Genomic DNA, 19,444 nt, shown 5'->3' on the forward strand with positions numbered 1-19,444 from the left:
TCAGTGGGTGGTCCTGCACCTGGCCTGGTGCCCACCTGGCCCCTTTGCTGCCCCTGAGGCCTGGCCCGCAGTGGCCCTGGAGCCGGGCTTCGCTACCTGCAGCGTCTGCCCTGCAGACCCCCAGCCTCGGGCCGCAGCTGCCTGCACCCTGCCCTCCCCAGCCCACTCGCTCCCTCCTGAGATGGGATCTGCCCCCTGTGGGAAGAGGCAGAAACAGGATGCCCAGCCCGCTAGCCTCATGAGGCCACTGGGAGGCAGCCTGTCCTGTGCTTGCGGAACCTGGACGTGAGGGCTGGGGCAGGACGTGGGCAAAGTCAGGGTCTCCCCTGTGAGTGCTAGAGGATTTCCCGACCTCTGCCCGGGTATTGTGTGCCCGGGATGAGTCACCGGCTGGGGGGGGGGGCGTCCCCACCCTTCTCAGCTCCCGCCACACCCCACCCCCCGCCGCTCCCCACCAGCCCTAGTGGCCCTGGCTCCTGAGGTGCTGACCACCCGGCCAGGGTCTGCTTGGGGTCCCTGCTGGGTCTTCAAACCCCAAGCAGGGGCGTAGGACTAGGCCTGCAAGCCAGGGGAGAGGGCAGGCCGCCCCCAGCTGTCTCTTGGGGTATTCGTGTGGCCCCCTGGCCGCAGCTCCTGAGGGCTGAGTCATGAGCGGTGGCTGATAGTGGCTTCTTCCCCACAGATGGGAGCTCCCCAGCCCGATGGAGGAAACCACCAGGGCCCTCCTCCCCGCCCTCCGTGCTGGTGGTTTCTGCTGTGGCCCCGGGAGGGAAAGGCACATAGCCCCCTTGGTGCTTTGGAGGCCGTCCTAGGGGCAGGGCTGCCGCTTTGCTGCCTGCCCCTGGACAGGAGTCTCTGTGCCTCAGTGTCCTCAGTGACACGGTGAGGGCGCCGGTGCGCGGGGTGGCTGTGCAGACGGAGGAGCGAGCCCCAGCATGCAGAGCAGTGCCTGCTGCACGACCGGCCGCGGGAGCGGTTGCCGTCCTGTTGACGGGGTTACCGCTGTTCCCAGCACCACCGTCTCCCCAGCCGTGGGTGCCCCGAGCCTGACAGACTGCACTGGCCGGGGGGCAGGCGCCACTCCTCCGTGCTCAGCCCAGCCCCGCTTTCCCGCCAGCGCCCTTGGGAAGCCTTCTGCTTCCCCAGCCCAGGCAGAGGAGGGCAGCGCAGGGGAGGGAGGGGTCCCCAGCGGCAGGATTGACTGTGACCCCGTCCCTGGGCCACCACCGCCTGCCGGGGCCTGTCCTGCCGCCTCCGCGCCTCGGGGTCCTCGTCTGTGAGAGGCGGGCCAGCGCTGGCCCCCCGGGGAGCTCCTTCCAGTTCTCTCCGTCAGAGAGCGGCCCAGCGCGGGCCTGCAGGGGAGACAGGCCCTCTGAGGGGCCGGCCCTGCCGCCTTGGAGCCCGCCCAGGGCCCGAGTTTGCAGCGGCCGCGCGGCTTCACTTTACCAGCGGGTTCTTCTTCGTTCCTCCCCCTGCAGCTGGCTCGGCTTCGGAAAAGTTCTGAAGTCATGGAAAGTTGGGGCTGTGCTCCCAGCCAGGGGCTGGGCCGGATGGCAGCCAAAACCTGAGCTGGGTTTTGACTTTATTTTTAGCTTTTCTGGCTGAGACGGAGGAGGGGAGACATCCTCCAGTTCTGGAAGGGCCTCTTTTCTCGGGAGACAGACACTGCTGCCTCAAAAGGCTTGTTCTGAGGTGTGGCCAGTGGTCCAGACAAGCAAGCCTGCGGGGGGGGGGGCGCCCCTCCAGGTCTTCGTGTCCTCCCCCCAAGCTGGGTGTCACCGTGTCCCCCTCCTGGTGGGGCCCTGCTGGAGACCAGTGACTATTTGGAAAGTCCTGAGCCGGTGGCAGGAGAAGGCCGCCTGTCTGGGCCGCCTCCTGCAGAGCTCTCAGGGCTCCTGCGGCCTCACGGGGAACCGCTGGGCGTCTTGGAGCGGATGGCTTTTGTGGAGGAGAAAAATGTTGGCAGGGCCACGACAGAACAGCCCCCCGTTTGGTTTTCCTTCTCCCCTCCTGTCTTGCGGCTCGTGCTCAGGGCTCACGGGTTACGTGGCAGCTGGTGGCAGCTGGGCCAGGCCCGGCGCTCTTTCCCTCCACTCCCTGGGGCTGCTGCTTTTTCTCACCAGATATTGCTGAAGGGATCATCACATCTGGAAAGTTCTTGGGTTTCCCAGAGGTTTGGATCCCTCTACATCTCTAGTTCACTGTCTAGCAAAAATAATTGGGGGCCCAGAAAGGGAGGGAGGTGGCAGAGGCAAGTCCCGTTTAATTGGTTATTTGGCTAAAGCTTTACCCGGCTTATGGAGGAGGGAGGTTCAAGGCTGGAGCCCAGATGGGCCCTAGACCCAGGGGCCACACATGCAGCCAGATGCTGAGGCTTGCAGCCGAAGGGTAGGGTTTGGCATTCTCTCAAGCTCTGATAAGGCCCGGAGGGAGGGCTGCTGGAACCCTTGGATTTGGCCCGGATCAGGGGACCGAGCCTGGGTCTGAGAAGCGGAAGGGTCAGTACCATACCTAGCTGTCCTGCTCCCTGAGTTTTAACCAGACTATCTCCGGTGTGTGTAAAAAGGGCTAGGAGAGGTGTCCAGTATCTTTGTGGCTCAAACTGGTAGGGAGGCATGGACCCAGAGCTGGGAGCCTGGCTGTCTGGGCCCCTGCAGGGAGGGAGGCCTGGCTGAATGGAGGGTAGGTGGAGTCGGAGAAGGTTAAGGCCCTGTGTGGTAAGGGGCAGCAGACAAAGGTGGCCCTGTCTCTTGGGGAAGGAATGGGAGGAGAGAGAGGGAAAAGTGTTCGTCTCGTGGGATTGCTCTTTGCGTTTGGCCCCAGGCACGTTCCTGATTACTGAGTCATGGGAAGGGTGGAGAAGCAGGAAGGGGGTTTGGGGGACCTTGGGAGAAGTGCGAGTCCAGCCCCAGGGGCAGGCAGATGCAAACAAACCCAGAGCGAGGACGCCCTCTCCTGGCACTTTGGGGGACAAGCAAGCCTGGCCCGCAGCTGGGCTGGGCTGGCCTGGCCTCGTCGGAGGTGACTTCTGGCTCCTCCTGGGGGGGCCGGTTCTCCCTGGGGACACAGACTCCTCCCCCTAAACCCAGTCTTCCCTTGCTTCCTTAGCAATACCAAGAAGGAGGGCGACTTGATGGCCGCCCAGGCCCGGCTCAAGGACCTGGAGGCTCTGCTCAACTCCAAGGAGGCAGCGCTGAGCACTGCGCTCAGCGAGAAGCGCACGCTGGAGGGCGAGCTCCATGACCTGCGGGGCCAGGTGGCCAAGGTGAGGCCGCCCTCTGGCCGCCATGACCCTGCCTGCCCTGGACAAGTGCAGGCCTCCCTACTCAGCCTTTCAGCCCAGTTACTCTCCGAGGTAGCCGTGTGTCCCGTCCCAGGGACGCGGCATCGAGGCCCGTGCCCCCCGTACCACAGCCTCCTCTGCTCCCCCGCGTCTAGCCTGGGGGGGGGGTTAGTCCACCGCCCGGCGCCCGGCCGCTCAGTGGTAGAACGTGCAACTCTTCATCTCGGGGTCGTGAGGTGGAGCCCCGCGGAGGGTGCAGAGCTTATGTTCATAAATAAAATAGCCCACAGCCACTTCCACGTAACTTTGCAAGGAGCCGTGCCTGGCCCCAGTCCCTCCTGGTTTGGCTGTGCTGTCGGAGAGCCGTGGTCCCTCTGGAAGACAGAACCTGAGTCGGGAGTGAGGGGTTAATCATGAACCGGACGCACGTATGGTCGTGTCTGCTTTCAAACTCTTCGCCATCCCTCCTGTCCTCCCATCTCCTGTCCTGGGCTAGGGACAGAATCCAGGAAGCTGGCTTGCTCCCAATTCCACAGCCTCCCCTGCTCAGAGCAGGGTCACGACTAGCGTTGGTGGCCCAGCTCCCATCATGGGCTCTGTCCCCTCCCAGGCCCTGCCACCGCAGTGTGCGGGACAGACGGACAGATGGGAGAGTCCTGCGGGCTGAGGGCAAAGCCTGGGCTGGGCCGTTCCCCTCCAGGCCTCCCGCCTCCAGCTCCACCCTGACCCCAGCCCTTCCCAGTTGCACTGGCCAGCGGGGCTTTCGGAGACCAAAATCCAGGAAAGGTGCTATGCTGTTCCAACTGCAGAGATGTTTCTGTGGCAGACAGGGAGCAGCTCTTCCTGGTCGGCCCCTGCCCTCCCACACGGCCCCTCTCCCATGTCACCACCCCTGAGCCCGCCTGCCGGATCTGGCAGGACTGATCCTCCTGAGGACGGTGCGGGCCACAGTGTGCCTTCCCACCCCCGGGCCTTCGCACAGGCTCTTCTTCCCCGCCCCACAGTCACGGCAGCACACCCCACCCCAGGCACTCTGGTTTCTTGCCTGTGTTCCTCTGTGCTTTGGACACACCTGCTTCAGAGCACTCGGCGTGTCGTGCCGGAGATGGAGGCAGGACCCGGCCAGGGCAGTCTCTGTGAGTGCAGAGACACCGTGACCTCAGTGACAGCCGAGGCACTCAGTCCCCCGGACCTGTCTCTGCACGTAAAGGAGTGTGCTGGACACAGACACTCTTGGCTTCCTCGCAGCTCTGAATCCCTATGGCCCCTCTCCCTGACCTCTGCCCCCTTCCTTCCAGCTCGAGGCAGCTCTGGGTGAGGCCAAGAAGCAGCTCCAGGACGAGATGCTGCGGCGGGTGGACGCCGAGAACAGGCTGCAGACCCTGAAGGAGGAGCTGGACTTCCAGAAGAACATCTACAGCGAGGTGGGGACGGTGCTCTGCGGGCCAGAGGAGCGGGGCTGGGGCTGTGCTGGGGGCAGGCCTTCCCGCCCGACTGCCTTGTACTAGTGGGTGTGGAGTGCGGGGTGTCCAGCCCCCAGCCCCCAGGTAAATGGGGGTGACAGAGGCTCCGCTCGGGCATACGATTGGGCAGGGGGCTTGGCCACCTGGGCCTCACCCCCCAAGGACTAGTTCTGATCCTGGCTCCGTGTCCCTCCCAGGAGCTGCGCGAGACCAAGCGCCGCCACGAGACCCGGCTGGTGGAGATCGATAACGGGAAGCAGCGTGAGTTTGAGAGCCGGCTGGCGGACGCCCTGCAGGAGCTGCGGGCCCAGCACGAGGACCAGGTGGAGCAGTACAAGAAGGAGCTGGAGAAGACCTACTCTGCCAAGGTGCTTGGCCCTCCCCCACCCCACCCTGCTCCGTGGCCGCCTCTGCCCACCCTGGGCGCGGGAGCTCCAGGCGTCCTAACCCTGTGCTCTCCCCCAAGCTGGACAACGCCCGGCAGTCAGCTGAGAGGAACAGCAACCTGGTGGGGGCCGCGCACGAGGAGCTGCAGCAGTCCCGCATCCGCATTGACAGCCTCTCGGCCCAGCTCAGCCAGCTGCAGAAGCAGGTGCTGCCCCCGCCCGCCCCTCCACCAGCCAGGGAAGTCTGAGGACGGGAGGGGATGGGTGAGGGACGCGGAACACGCGCCCGGCACCACAGACTGAGTGTGGAGCCGAGGATTCAGAGTCAGGTGACCTGGCTGCTGGGCCAGGACCGGCTGTCCCCTGGCCTGCATGACCTTTGGTCCTCAGGGCATTGGTTTTCCCGTTTGAAAAGGGAGGCCCTTCTTACCCTCCGCGAGGCTCCATGTTCTGGCTGGCTGTGCGTTCATGGCCCGAGGAAGCAGGTTCCAGCCTCGGAACCAGAGATTTCAGTTAGATAGGGCAAGGCTTCCGGGCCACCGCCGCCCACGCGAGGGCCCCTGGCAGGCTCTGGTGCGGCCAGAGAGCCGGGGGAGGGCCGTGGGGGCACGGCTTGCCCCTCCGTCCCGGGCCCCGGGATCTCACCTGACCCTGGCTCCCTCGCCCAGCTGGCGGCCAAGGAGGCGAAGCTGCGAGACCTGGAGGACTCGCTGGCCCGTGAGCGCGACACCAGCCGGCGGCTGCTGGCCGAGAAGGAGCGGGAGATGGCGGAGATGCGGGCGAGGATGCAGCAGCAGCTGGACGAGTACCAGGAGCTGCTGGACATCAAGCTGGCCCTGGACATGGAGATCCATGCCTACCGCAAGCTCCTGGAGGGCGAGGAGGAGAGGTGGGTCGGGGAGGAGCCGGGGGGGAGGGGTGCCAGCATCGCCCCTGGCCCGCTGCCCGCCTTGACGAGGCCCCTCTGTGTCCCCTCGCCAGGCTGCGCCTGTCCCCCAGCCCCACCTCGCAGCGCAGCCGAGGCCGGGCCTCCTCCCACTCTTCGCAGACGCAGGGGACCGGCAGCATCACCAAGAAACGCAAGCTGGAGTCGGCCGAGAGCCGCAGCAGCAGCTTCTCCCAGCACGCTCGCACCAGCGGCCGCGTGGCTGTGGAGGAGGTGGACGAGGAGGGCAAGTTCGTGCGGCTGCGCAACAAGTCCAGCGAGGTGGGCCCCCGGGCTGGGGCGCGGGCTGCAGCCGGGGAGGGAGAGAACCCAGCAGGAAGGGATGGCGTTGGGACGGAGGGGTGCCCCTCCACTGGCTGCGAGAGGCTAACTGCTGAACCGCAGCATGCCCGGGACCGCCTGGGTGTCCACGGACGCCGGCTGTTCTCCCTGATGGGGCCCTGGCCAGGCCCGTGAGCAAGATGGGCCGGGGAGCCTCAACGACCCTCCCCACCTTCCCCTTCCCTTCCTTCCCGGCAGGACCAGTCCATGGGCAACTGGCAGATCAAGCGCCAGAATGGAGATGACCCCTTGCTGACCTACCGCTTCCCACCAAAGTTCACCCTGAAGGCTGGGCAGGTGGTGACGGTGAGTGGCTGGGTCCCCAAGACGGGACCCTGGGGTGGCCTTGGGTGGGGAGGGGTTGGCCTGAGATGGGCGCACTGGACTGAGCACCCTTCTCTAATCCTGCCTCCCCAGATCTGGGCTGCTGGAGCCGGGGCCACCCATAGCCCCCCTACCGACCTGGTGTGGAAGGCACAGAACACCTGGGGCTGCGGGAACAGCCTGCGCACGGCTCTCATCAACTCCACTGGGGAAGTGAGTATGCTGCGGGCTGGCCTCTGGCTGGACGGGACTCCCCTGCGGCCAGACTGGAGCTGGCAGCACCCAGCCCCAGGGAGCCAGTTCCCCCGGCCACTCTGTCCTAACTCCCTCTGGTGCAGCCCCGGGCCCCAGACTCTCCACCCAGTGGTCAAACCCAGAGATGCCCGCCCCTGCAGCACGGGGGTGTGGGGGGGTAGGCAGCGGGGATCGTTAAGGGCAGAAGCATACTCCTACCCAGGGAGCCTGATGGTGTCTCTGGGGAAGGAAAGCCCCCCGCTCCGGCGCTGAGGAGGACAGCATGGGCTGCACGGAGAGCAGACCACAGGTGGTCACTGTGAGTGCAGCTGCTCCGACCCCTTAACCCCTGGGCCCTGTCCCCTGTCCCCGGCAGGAGGTGGCCATGCGCAAGCTGGTGCGCTCGGTGACAGTGGTCGAGGACGACGAGGATGAGGATGGAGACGACCTGCTCCATCACCACCATGTGAGTGGCAGCCGCCGCTGAGGCTGAGGCCGAGCCCGCCCTGGGGCACCCAGCCAGGCCTCCCCTTGCCAAAAATCTTTTCATTAAAGAATGTTTTGGAACTTCACGCGCTGCCCTGGCTTTTCTTCTCTCCCCCCGTACCTTGAACAGGGAGCCCAGGTGTCTGGGTCCCCTCGGCTGGTAAGGACGGGAGTGGGAACTTCTGATGCCGCGGGATATTCCCGTGGGAGCAGCGGACAGGGTCTGGATGATTTGTCTGCCGGGAAGGGGACGGGAGGACAGATGTGGGGCGCCCGGCCCTGCTTCTCTCCCCCCACTCCTGTCGCACGCATTTCCTTTCTCTTCCCCATTCTTGTTGCATGCCGGGCTCTCATTTCTCCCCTTTCTTCCTGCAAGAACGTTCTCTTCACATCTCCCGCGCCCCATTAATTTTGCATGCCTGCTGCCCTACAAGCTTGCTCGCTCTCCTCTCCCTCTTAAGCTTCGAGTGGCTGGGACGGAGTCCAGCCACAGCTCCAGTTCCCTGTCCCCGAGTCTTCCTGACCCTCTGCCCTGCCACATCGTCCCCTCCTCCCAGCCGGGGCCCTCCCTCCGGTCCGGTTCGGAGCACAGAACCCGCCTCCCTGCCCGGCGGCGGTGTGTGCAGGAGCGCAGAGCCGGGTGCTGGGCCTGAGCGTGCAGTCCCGGACTCACCGTGTCCCGCCTGAGCCTTGTCTTCCTCCTCAGGGCTCCCACTGCAGCAGCTCGGGGGACCCCGCTGAGTACAACCTGCGCTCCCGCACCGTGCTGTGCGGGACGTGCGGGCAGCCTGCAGACAAGGCTTCCGCCGGCAGCTCGGGAGCCCAGGTGGCCGGATCCATCTCCTCTGGCTCTTCTGCCTCCAGTGTCACGGTCACCCGCAGCTACCGCAGTGTGGGGGGCAGTGGGGGTGGCGGCTTCGGGGACAGCCTGGTCACCCGCTCCTACCTCCTGGGCAACTCCAGCCCCCGCACCCAGGTGAGTCGTCAGCGCTTTGCCTCCACAGCCGCTAGGAGAGGATGCTGGTCCTTGAGGGTTAGGACAAGGGGGCGGGCCCTGTGGGGGGGAGGCCTTCTCTTCCGCAGCCCGGGGGAGTGGGAGCCTCCTCCCCTCAGCCCCAGGTCCTAGACGGTCTGTCGGCTCCTGCGTCCTGCCCCTCCTGTCTGAGCCCCAGACTAGAGGGCAGGGGCAGGGCTTGGGTCCAGGGAGGGCCATGGGTCCCAAGCCGCCGCTCACATCTCTCTCTCTCCCCTCTCTCCTCTCTCTCAGGGCCCCCAGAACTGCAGCATCATGTAATCTGGGACCTGCCAGGCCGGGTGAGGGTGGAGGCCGCCTGCTTCCTCCTCACCTCATGCCTACCCCCGCCCTGCACCTCGTGGGAGGGGGCTTGAAGCCAAAGAAAATACCCCTTTGGTTTTTTCTTCTATGTTTTGTTTTTTTTTTTTCTAAGAGAAGTTATTTTCTACAGTGGTTTTATACTGAAGAAAAACACAAGCAAAAAAAAAAAAAAGCATCTATGTCAATCTCCCCTTGCTTTTCCCCACCGCATATCTGCCTTAAACCAAAGAGGGCTTCTTTCAGAAGCCAAGGGAAAGGGATGCTTTTACAGAGCCTAGTTTCTGCTTCTCTGCCCTGCCTGCTGACCCCACCCCGGGGACCCCATGAACATGGTGCCTGAGAGGCAGGTGTGGAGTCTTCTCTGCCAGCCTCCGAGGGAGGAGGCTTGAGCCAGGCCCCTGGCCGGGCCCCCCCATCGTTCCACTACACCTGGCTGAGGCTCCTGTGCCTGCCCCGCCCCCCAGCCCCACCCCTGCCCCCAGCCCCGGGGTGACTTGTGCTGCCCAGTACCAGCTACACTTGCTTTTCTGTATTGTATTTAGACAAGAGATGGGAATGCGGTGGGAGAAGGGGGAGAAAGGTTCTTTGAGCCTGCCTCACCTGGAAGCTGGAAGAGTGGGCTCTGCCCAGTTACTAGAGGTTAAGGTGAAGTGGGTGCAGGGGAGGAGGGAGAAGGAGGGTACTAGAAAGGGTGGGAGCTGGCTGTGGCCCCATCCCAGAGGAGGAAGGTGAGAAGGGTTAGAGGGTGTGTGTCAGTGGTTTTGGCAAACACTAAAGAGCCCCTTGCCTCCCCATTTCCCATCTGCACCCCTTCTCTCCTCCCCAAATCAATACACTAGTTGTTTCTATCCCTGGCTGCTGTGGTGTCTGTCTTTGTCGATGGGCGTCACCGTGTGTTCCGAGAGGCAGACACAGACACACACACACACACACACACACACGCAGACCTCACGTGGTCACCTGCATCCTCACACTCACTGCTGCCCAGCCTCACCCCTGCTCTGGGGGAGATGAGCTGAGGCCCCGGAGCACTTCAGGGACACATCTGGGTCCTCTGGTGGCTGGTGGGGAGAGGCTTTGGTGTAAGCCGAGCCCTCCCCCTGCAGGGCTATCCCTATGGCACAAGTCCCTCAGAGAGGCAGAGCCTGAAGGAGGGCCTGGCGTTCCTCCCTCCCTCCCTTCCTCCAGCCATCACGTACCTGACAGCCTTCGTCCGTGGGCCCTGAGCGTAGGATAGGGATAGGGTCCTGGTCCGGGTGTCCCGGGGCAAGGACAAGCAGGGAGGAGGGTGTGAGAGCTGGCCAGGGCAGTGGGACTGACTTTGCAAGCAAGCAGCAGATGCCCCATCGTGTTCAGCTCGGGACAACACGGTCGTCGGGGAGACTCCACTCTAGTGGAAGCCGAACACGGGGACTGCTGTGGACAAAGGGGTGTGTCAGGCAGCATGAGCCTCGGGGACGGAGTGAGGAGCCTGGAGGGAAAGGAGGGGCCCCAAACAGCGACCCTGAGCTCTGGTAACAACCTTTCTCTGGCCCTTCATAGCTTCCAAAGCATCTCCGCCCTATTTCATTGGACCCTCATAGTCTCGAGAGGTATTGTCCCCTCTGCCCCAGGGAACGGGGGCTCTGAGTTAGCTGCCCACAGCTACACGGCGGGAAGGTGGCCAGGATCCGAGCGCTCTGGCGGCGGCCCCCACTCCTGTGACATCACGCTCCCCTCTGAACAAAAAGTAGCGATGCTGGAGTATAAGTGTCTGTTCCTGGGGAAGGGGGTCCAGCTGCCGCGAACAGCCTGGGATGATGGGGACACCAACTGGAAAAAGTCCTCCCAAGTCCCGCTGGGTCCCCTGTGGGCTGCGGCCAGGTGCCCCAGGGTGAACTTCCTAATGTAAAGAAATTAAGAGTCATAGAAAAAAAAGAACACAGAATTTGTCAGTAAATATCTATATATAGGTAGCCAAAAAAAATCAATTCAGTACTGGAATACTGAACTTGGAGCTTGAACAAGAGCTCTGAATCTGAAGTAATAAATAAATAGGTCTATACAGTTAGACTATTTTGATTTGAAGGTTCATGCTCATGGGTTTTGAGGACCAAGACACATGACTTAATGATTGGTCCTTCCTAATCCATGCAGAAAACCCAGCAAGAGGTAGTGAGATGAAGTTCCAATTACAAGAGTAAGTAGTACAGTAGTTTGTATCAGTTATCAATGATAAATCATTATTAAAAAAATAATACACACACACACACACACACACACACACACACACACATATATAGTGTCAGATTGTAACACTCTGTTAAAACTGAAAACGCAGGTAAATAGAAAGAAGGGAAAAAAGTCATCCCTTTTCAATCACCCCGAAGCAACCACTGATGGGTTTCTTTCTAGATGTTTTTCCCTGAACACATACTTTACATAGTTAGGATCTCACTGTGGTTTAAATTTTGATTCTGCTTTTCACAGTTAACATGCACGAGCACTTTCCAATGTTATTTCTAAGTTTATAAACATTATCTTTAAATAACGCTGATTCTTTTCCTAGCTGTTCATTTAAGTGCTACTTGGCCAACCCGGAGAGTGTAGGAAGGGGAAAGAAAGCCACATTCCTCATCCGCACTTCCGCTACCCCACGATGACGCGATGACCGCCATCAGCTGTGAGGGGAAGCCTTCGAGCTCTTTGTATAGTTTCCGATTTTCAAATATATACGTATATCCACAATGTTCTGCAGCTCCTTACAAATCAGACTTGCCGGAGCAGATGTCTTTGCGGGCATCTCTGGGCATGGCCATGAAATAAATTCCAGGACAGGACTAGCTGAGTCACAGATGCGTATATCAAGGCCGTTGGTAACACCGCCGAGCATCCTCCAGAGACACCAGACCCACCGTTCTCACCGCAGCCGAGCTCACTGTTCCCCAAGCCCCTCCCGCCCCGAAATTTCTGTCAGTTTTAATGTTAGCCGACTGGATAGGAAAACAATTATACTTCCTTGTTGCTTCGAATTGCATGTTGAAAAGAAGTTGAAATTGTTTCTTCATTCATGTATAATAGCTATTTGCATTTCTTCCGGAGTGAATAATGCTCTATTTTTGTTCCTGTTTCTATTGGGAAGATTATCGTTTTCGTATTGGTTCTTAAGATTAGGGGAGAAAACTCTCTCAACTTTAGCTATTAAGCTGTATGTTTTGCAAGTATTTTATAAAGGATGTTTGTCATATAAAAATACTTCAAAATGGCTAAGTAGATAGATGACATCTCATGCTGCCGATCGTCTCTGATAGATGGATTAGTTCTCAGTTTTGTGATTATCAATAATGCAGTAGAGACGGCCTTTTCCTAGAGTATTTCAGGTGATTTCTTATGATGGAGTTTTGGTGATTCCCCTGCTGACTAGTCTGACTTTATAATTTTTTTAAGATTTATTTATTTATTTGAGAGAGAGAGAGAGAGAGCAGGAGCAGGGGGAGGGGCAGAGAGACAAGCAGACTCCCTGCTGAGTGCAGAGCTCCCAGCGGCTGGATCCCCAAACCCTGAGATCAGGACCTGAGCAGAAGTCAGATGCTTAACCGACTGACCACCCAGGCGCCCCGCTAGTCTGACTTTAAATTCATGAGCACACCTCCCTGGCATCACCCCCCCCCCATCACCACCACCCCCTCCTCCTGTCCCTAGCCCCACCTCCCCTTTCTCCAGAGGATTATGTCACATCTTCTGTCTCTTCAAATTCCCTCCTGGCACTCAGCTGCTGAGCTGTTTCCTTCTTCATTCCGAAGAGACTGCTCTTGCTGGGGTCCCTGTGCCCTGCCCATGGCTGACCCGGTGGTCTCTACTTGACCTTGTCACAGACGATGACACTCTGGTCCCGTCAGTCCCCACTGCTGGGGCTTCCTCTTCTCTCTGCCCCCTGAAGACCAAGTGCCCGGGCTCAGCTCCTTGGCATCTACATGGGGCCCAGACGGGCTTCCTCCAGGCTCACAGCCTTGAACACCACCCACGCATTGCTGACTCCCAAGTGGACCTTCAGCTCGTTCCTTTGCCCTGAGCCACGGACCCAATGCTTCCGCAGTTAGCACGTCTGCGCTGACGGCCCGACTGCCACGTGCCCTGATCTGTGCTGCCCGCCGTCCTCTCCACGTCAGCTGGTGACCATCCTTCTCTCCGGCTGTTTGGGCTAAAGCCTGGAGTTCATTCTTAACTCCTCTCGTCCTCTTGAAGCCCACATTCTGGTTCTGTCCCCTAGAAGATTCTGTCGGCTCTGTAAAATAGATCTGGAGCCCAGTCTGCTCTCCCGGCTCGGTGGCCGTGGCCTGTCGTGTGGGTGATGGCGTTAGTTTCCTAGCTGGCCTCCTGCCCTTGCTCCGGAGCTCTGGTCCCCCCACAGCAGCACAGTGAGCCCTCAACAGCTGGGGCAGCCCTCTGCTCAAAACTCTCCAGAGCCTTCCTAACGCAGTCCGTGGAGAGCCAAACAGCACGCACGAATGATGCTTGGAGCGCGGCGTCACAACCCCCGGCACCTCATACCCCTCACCAGGCCCCCTCTGCGCAAGCCCGTGGCTGCTGCACGGTTCCCAGAACCCACCAAGTGCTTGCCCGCCTTCTGGGGCCCCCCTTCCGCCTGGACCACTTTTCCCATCAAATATTTGCCACCTTGTTCATTCACTTTCTCCAGGTCCCTGTTCAAATGTGCCATCAGGAAAGCTCTCCCCGACAAAGTTTTATAAAATAGTGTCTTCCCCCTCCTCCCGAGCCCTAACACTCAGCAGCCACCCTCCCAGATTTATCTTTCCCCAGGACACTTAACAGCACAGCGCGCACTGCATTTGCCTGTTTGCTCACTTTCGGTCCTCCGTTCCGGACTACGTGCACCCAAGGACAGGTGTTGGGTCTGTTTTAGTCAAGCCGCATCCCCAGGGTCCAGAGCAGATTCTCTGCCAGTATTCGTAAGCGCAGAAGGGAGTCGCTCAGCGCAAGCGCTGTGGCAAGGACCCGCTGTTCCCCGCCGCTGGACAGTGGATCAGATTCCCACCTGAAGCGAAGCACCCGGGGCCAATGAGGAGAGAGGTTGGGCCGAAGTCTTCCAGCGCGCTGGCGTGGAGCCCAGGGCTCCTGACTCCCAGGAAATGCTGCGGCAACTCAGAACACTGGGGGAGGACCCAGAGACTTTCTGGAGGAAGGGGTTCTTTTGGGGTGGGCAGGGAAGGACAGGAAGAATTCTGTCAGGGGCGCCTGGCTGCCTCAGTCAGTGGAGCGCGCACCTTGATCTCAGGACTGTGGGGTCAGCCCACGTTGGGTGTGGAGATTGTTTACAACTAAAAAATGGGGGCACCTGGGGGCTCAGTTGGTGACGCGTCTGCCTTTGTCTCAGGTTATGATCCTGGAGTCCTGGGATCGAGCCCTGGATGGGGCTCCCTGCTTGGTGGGAAGCCTGCTTCTCCCTCTCCCTCTGCCCCTCCACCCACTTGTGCTCTCTCACTCTCAAATAAATAAAATCTTAAAAAAAAAAAAAGAGTGAGAAATTCTATCAGGTAGAAATGAGAGGAAGGCCCATTGCAGGTAGGAGGTTGAGTACACACCGGAACTGGGGAAAGGCTGGGTCCAGGAGGACTGGGGTAGAGCTGTCGCGCACCCACAGGACTTCACATTTGCGCTGTGGGCACTGGGAGCCAGGGGGGTTGAGCCCAAGAGATGAGAGCCCATGCCTCCAGCCGACTCGCTGTCTGCTTTCTTTCAGTTTTGTGTCTGTGTCCTCTCCTTATCTGCCTGTTTCCCTGGGCTGCCCTGGCCCCTCTGTGCCCACAAGTAACCCACTAAGTCATTTGCCTTTTCCGTGCCGCCACCCCCCAACAAGCTACAGGCGAGGACAGGGAGGGCATGAGCCAGAGCCTGACTCCTTGTAGCCCCAGCACCGCAGTGCCCTTATCCCGCCACGGAGGGCAGAGGAGCGCGGCTTGGGGAAAGATCTGGAGGGGAAGGTGCCTCCTGCCCCCCAGCCCCAGTGACTTGGAGGTGCTGGCCTCCCCTCCCCCTCTGGGGCCAAGCCTCAGGCCCTCACAATCCTTGGGCTGGTTCTCCGTGCTTAGTACCAGTCAGTGCCAGCTGGCAGCTCTGACTGGGGACTGAGGTGGCACGAATATGGGGGAGGGGGAGGAAGTGGGCAGGGGCCCAAGGGAAATGGGGGCCAGGATCCGAGGAGGTGGTAGCCAGAAACCGGGTGGCCAACACGGGGGTCACATGGGATGAGGGAAAGGCTAGACTGATGAGTGTGAGGGCTTCCGGGGCAGCAGAGGATGTGTCAGGCCCTAGTGTGGCCCTCCTGCCCCTGGCAGACCTAATCCTCTCCCCACCACCCACTTTCCTCTGCAACCAACCCCTTAAGCTGTCCCTAGCTAATTCGTCTTGGTCCCTTTAAGAGCTGCCTGGGAACTGGGGCACCGGAGGGGGCTGGCAGGGCCCCCACCCCCTCCCCCTGCCATGCCTGCCTCTGCTCCACCCCCTGCCCTGTACAGACTCCGCTGGAAGTCTTGGACGCCTGGGTTAGGGTCTCCACTGCTGGGCTGGGGGTAAGGCTGGAAAGTGGTGGGGAAGGGGGACCATGGTCCCCCGGGGGAGGAGACGGGAGGGTGGGGTGCCAGTTTCCTAGCACTCTGGGCATAGAGTATCTGTGCCAACTTCAGTGGATAACATAGGGGGTCCTTCTGGGTGGTCCTCCGGCCTCAGACTGGGGGTAGGGCAGCTCCAGGGATCTTGAGGACCAGAGCCTGGGGGGCAGGATGGCTTCGTCTCCTCACCCTCCACTCCCCCATCTCATTTCTCTGGGACCCTCCTGTGATACACTCCATCAGCCACCCACTGCCCCTCCTGCAATTAAAGATGTGGGGCCCTGGCACCCCATCTTCCCACAGGTGGGGAAACTGAGGCTAGGCAAGCCAGAGGACATGGAACTGTGTTTTAGCAGGAGAGATGGAGATTAGGTTGCAGAAAGTTTCTCCCTCCTTCTCCACCCGGAAGAAAGGGACACAGGGCACTGGGTGTCCAGCTCACTCCCTCACAGTTCCAACCACAGCCACGGCCACTGCCTGAGACTGGGTCCCTGAGACTGGGTCCCTGCTGCTTCACCAGGACAGCCTAGCTCCTTCCTGGAATTCTGAGTCCATAGAGCAAGGCCAGGAGAGGCTCCCGGAAGCCCACCTGCATAACCCGGGGTGAAGGAGAGGCGGGGGACGTTTGCTTCCTCCACTTCGCTTCCTTGCAGTCCTTCAGAAATGTGGCCCTTACAACCCTGCTCCATATACGGCACCCAGGTCCCCTAAAAGGGAAGGAAGTGGGGGAAAGACCCAGGGACACTCCCAGGCGGGAAGTCCTTCTGTAGTCTGACCTCTTCCTTCCTCTTACACCACTAGCTCAGCTGCCTCCCTCCCTGCCACCCTGATTTCCAATCACGTCTTCCCCCGCTGCCACGTGCTCCCATCCAGGGGGAGAAGAGCCTGGACCAGTGGGCACTCTCTGAGGCCCCAGGGCCAAGGGGCCGCCAGCAGCGAGGAAGGGTGGGCGTGGGGGTGGTGACAGAGCTCTGCTCACAGTCCACTTCTGCTTTCAGCACAAGCCGTGCCCAACTGGCGCCTCCCCAGACGGAAGTGCTCCCCCGCTGCCCGAACCCAGACCTGAACGGGAACCAGACTTGGCCTCTGAGAGCTCTGCCTGGGGCCGACACCAGCACCCTTACTTCTTCCTTCTTAGAAGCACTATTAAGTCTAGAAATGAGCCACACTGCTCCCAGGTAGGCTGGAAGGCCATTATTTTACCTATGCGAATCAGAGAGAACAAGCACACTGCCCCGGGGTCACACAGCGAGTCCGAGTCCGAGGCAGCCCGGCCTGGGACCCAGGGCTCTCGCCCCCCAGCCCGTGTGGTGCCTGTTTTACAGTCCTCCCCCAAGCGAGAGAGGCCAGCCTGGAAAGGGCTTTGTCAACTGCTCATGTTACCAGTGAGGCCCAGTGGGGACAGGAGAGCAGGTCGAGTGCTCAGGTTCGGGGCTGAGAGACGACACAGGCCCAGAGTCAAAGCTTCCGGACAGACCCCTGCTCGCTCCTTCAGAGGTGGGAAAGATTCCAGCTCAGGCTTGTCTCTGTTTCATCCCCACCTGGTCTAGACCCTTGGAAAGTCCCTTCTGCAGTCTGCCCTCCTCCTTCCTCTTAACATAGCCCTTCTCCTCCCAGTAGGTCTCGGGGGGCTAGACGAAGAAGGCTCTGGTGCAGTGGCTTGGGAACAAATGTCAGAACCCGAGTGTGGCAGTGGACCTCTTCCCAGGGGAGTCAGGATGCCGAGAGCAGACGGGAGCTTCTCTGCCTTCGTGACAGAGACCCTGCGTCTCAGCTCATTTGTACAGATATTTGTACGTTCCCTTGCCCCCTCCTTGGCAAACTCAGTTTGCATGGGGTCCGGCGGGCTGGCAGCCAGGCATGTCCCCCCCCCTTACATAGATACAGTTCCCAGGAAGAAGGAAACCCAGAGAAACTGACCATAGAGAGAATTTGGTCCCATGTGACCCACGAGCCCAGCTGGGGGACATCTGTGAGGTGATGCGTGCCTGACAGGGGGAGAGGGAGCTGAGCAAGGACCCCCCCCCAGGGGCCAGTGTTCCCCTCCTGCCTCCCCCCCACATCTGGAGCCCCGCCTCCCCCGCACATGTGGATCCATGAGCCGCAGAAGGTGGGGCGCAGGGGGACACGGGTAGGAGGAGGAGGAATATGGGGAGATTCTAGTCCCTCCCACTTAGAGATGCGGTCGCCATGGTGACTGAGGACCAGTGAGGCGGGATGGGGTTGAGGATGGGGGGCGGGGGTGTGGCAGGGACGGAGGCACTGAGAGACAGGAACTGCCTGGCATTCCAGGGGGAGGGAAGCGCGGTCCATCCCCAAGCTCCAGGTAAGGGAGCCGGAAAGCCGAAGGGAGGGGGCGGGCCATTGTCTGGCGCTGGCTCTGCCCTGAGGAGGGGGCAGACCAAGGGGTCAGGCCATTGTGTGCGGTACTCAGCTCAGCCTTCCAGCACGTCGGGTTGGAGGAGGAAGCGTAGGAGGCCCTGGGTAAAGGGTGAGGGGGGAATCGGGCTGGGCGGGTGGCAAGAAGGCTAAGAGACAGTGTGGGTGAGAAGCGGTGTGGGGATGCTGGGGGAGTAGAAGCTAGGGACACCCCTAGCGCCTTACGCACAGCCGGCACCTAAGTATAAGTTGATTTGACTTGCTCGTGATCATAAAAAGAGGGCAACAAGGGGCAGGGCAGGTGGGACTGAGGAAGGGGAGCCAGGAAGCTGATGTTCCCCAAGACTGTGCTCTTCTGGGGCTGCCCCCGAGGCTGGAAGGGAGGGGGGTAGGGGGCGCTGGACCTGCTAGGTCATTGGCAAAGCCTTTCTCCCCACTCCTGGAGCCGCTCTCAGTGAGGTATCCATGTGCCCTGGAACACCGAAGATACAAAGTGCCCCAGAGTTCTCTGGGTGAGCACAGGGTGTGGGGGGGGGAGCATGGGATAGGGGTGCAGGGGGGTGAGCACGGGGTAGGGGTGCAGGGGTGGGGGTAAGCATGGGGTAGGGTGGAGAATGACATCTCCATCTCCCCTCCCACCTCTAACCCCCTGCAGCTAGATCTCTACCCTGGGCCAGAAAGCTTGGCAGGAAGGGCTACTGTTTGATATGATCTAGGGGCCGTGGGGGAGGAGTCCCCAGACGAGGTGGACCCTGGGGTGGGGAACAGGGTTGGACTCAGCATTGTTGCTTTGGGGGGTCCCCACGCTGGGGAAAGAGGAGCTAGGGGACCCCCATTGGGGCTATGAAATGTCACGGCTCCTCAGGCCTTGTCCCTGAACACTTGACCCCTTCTCACCACCCCCCCACCTGAACTGTGGCCCCACTCCAACACTCGCCAAGACTTCCCCTGCTGAGCCTTGGTGTCTTCATCTGGACAGGGAGGAGGGAGGTGGGGCCCTGGGAGCCCTTGCTCGGTGCTGTGGGCAGGACTGGCCACGTCATCGGCCCGCCTGGAGCAAAAGGAAGCGCGGGGTGGTCCGGCGTTCACAGAAGGTCAGAGGCCTTCGGGACGGGCAGCAGGAGAGCATCAGATCCGTGTGGGTCCTTCCGAATGTGGGCGCCTGTGACTGCCCAAGTCGCGTGTCCCTGAAACCAGCTGGTGGTCGGGTCCCCAGCTACAGCAGGCAACGGCTGCGGGACACGGAGTCTGAGTCTGGGGCCTGCCACGCAAGAGGGCCAGTGGCGGGGCAGGGGGCCCTTCCCCCCAAGTCGGGCTCTTCCCAGGACCTTGACAGCCCTGCTGGATGTGGGGCTCGTGCCTCTACCCTTGGCCGCAGAGGTTTCTGTTCCCTCTTGGGTCAGGAGTCCCCTGAGACACACGCTCTCAGCCCAGAAGAGCCAGAGCTTGCTGCCCCCACCTCGGAGCTGTCTTCCCTGTGCCAGTGGCTCAGAGCTAAGGAAGGGCCACAGGAGTAAGCACCCCCCAGACACCGGGTGGCCAAGGGATTTGTTTTTGAGTGAGGCACATCTGAGTCTCACTTGGCTTCTTCCTGCGTAGCCTCCCTGAGCTTCATTCTCCTCACCTGTGAAATGGGATTACTGTGGGGCTTGCTGCTGAAATTCTCCAGGACCAAAGC

At 60.8% G+C, this 19,444-nt stretch overlaps 1 protein-coding gene across 2 annotated transcripts in view; it reads left to right on the forward strand.

Moving 5' to 3' along the window:
* The window catches only part of LMNA (lamin A/C), a 22,161-nt gene extending 12,534 nt beyond the window's left edge, over nucleotides 1–9,627 (forward strand). For both annotated transcript variants that reach the window (XM_040635791.1, XM_040635790.1), the window contains exons 2-12: nucleotides 3,109–3,265; nucleotides 4,582–4,707; nucleotides 4,944–5,114; nucleotides 5,213–5,338; nucleotides 5,801–6,021; nucleotides 6,114–6,339; nucleotides 6,598–6,705; nucleotides 6,817–6,936; nucleotides 7,334–7,423; nucleotides 8,150–8,419; nucleotides 8,711–9,627. In XM_040635791.1, the coding sequence (XP_040491725.1) occupies nucleotides 3,109–3,265; nucleotides 4,582–4,707; nucleotides 4,944–5,114; nucleotides 5,213–5,338; nucleotides 5,801–6,021; nucleotides 6,114–6,339; nucleotides 6,598–6,705; nucleotides 6,817–6,936; nucleotides 7,334–7,423; nucleotides 8,150–8,419; nucleotides 8,711–8,737 (1,642 nt within the window). In that variant the 3' untranslated portion in view covers nucleotides 8,738–9,627. The remainder of the gene's footprint in view (nucleotides 1–3,108; nucleotides 3,266–4,581; nucleotides 4,708–4,943; nucleotides 5,115–5,212; nucleotides 5,339–5,800; nucleotides 6,022–6,113; nucleotides 6,340–6,597; nucleotides 6,706–6,816; nucleotides 6,937–7,333; nucleotides 7,424–8,149; nucleotides 8,420–8,710) is intronic.
* Nucleotides 9,628–19,444: the final 9,817 nt, after the last annotated feature.

Source organism: Ursus maritimus, unplaced genomic scaffold (assembly GCF_017311325.1).
Source record: "Ursus maritimus isolate PB19 unplaced genomic scaffold, ASM1731132v1 scaffold_2, whole genome shotgun sequence".
NCBI classification, from domain to species: Eukaryota; Metazoa; Chordata; class Mammalia; order Carnivora; family Ursidae; genus Ursus; species Ursus maritimus.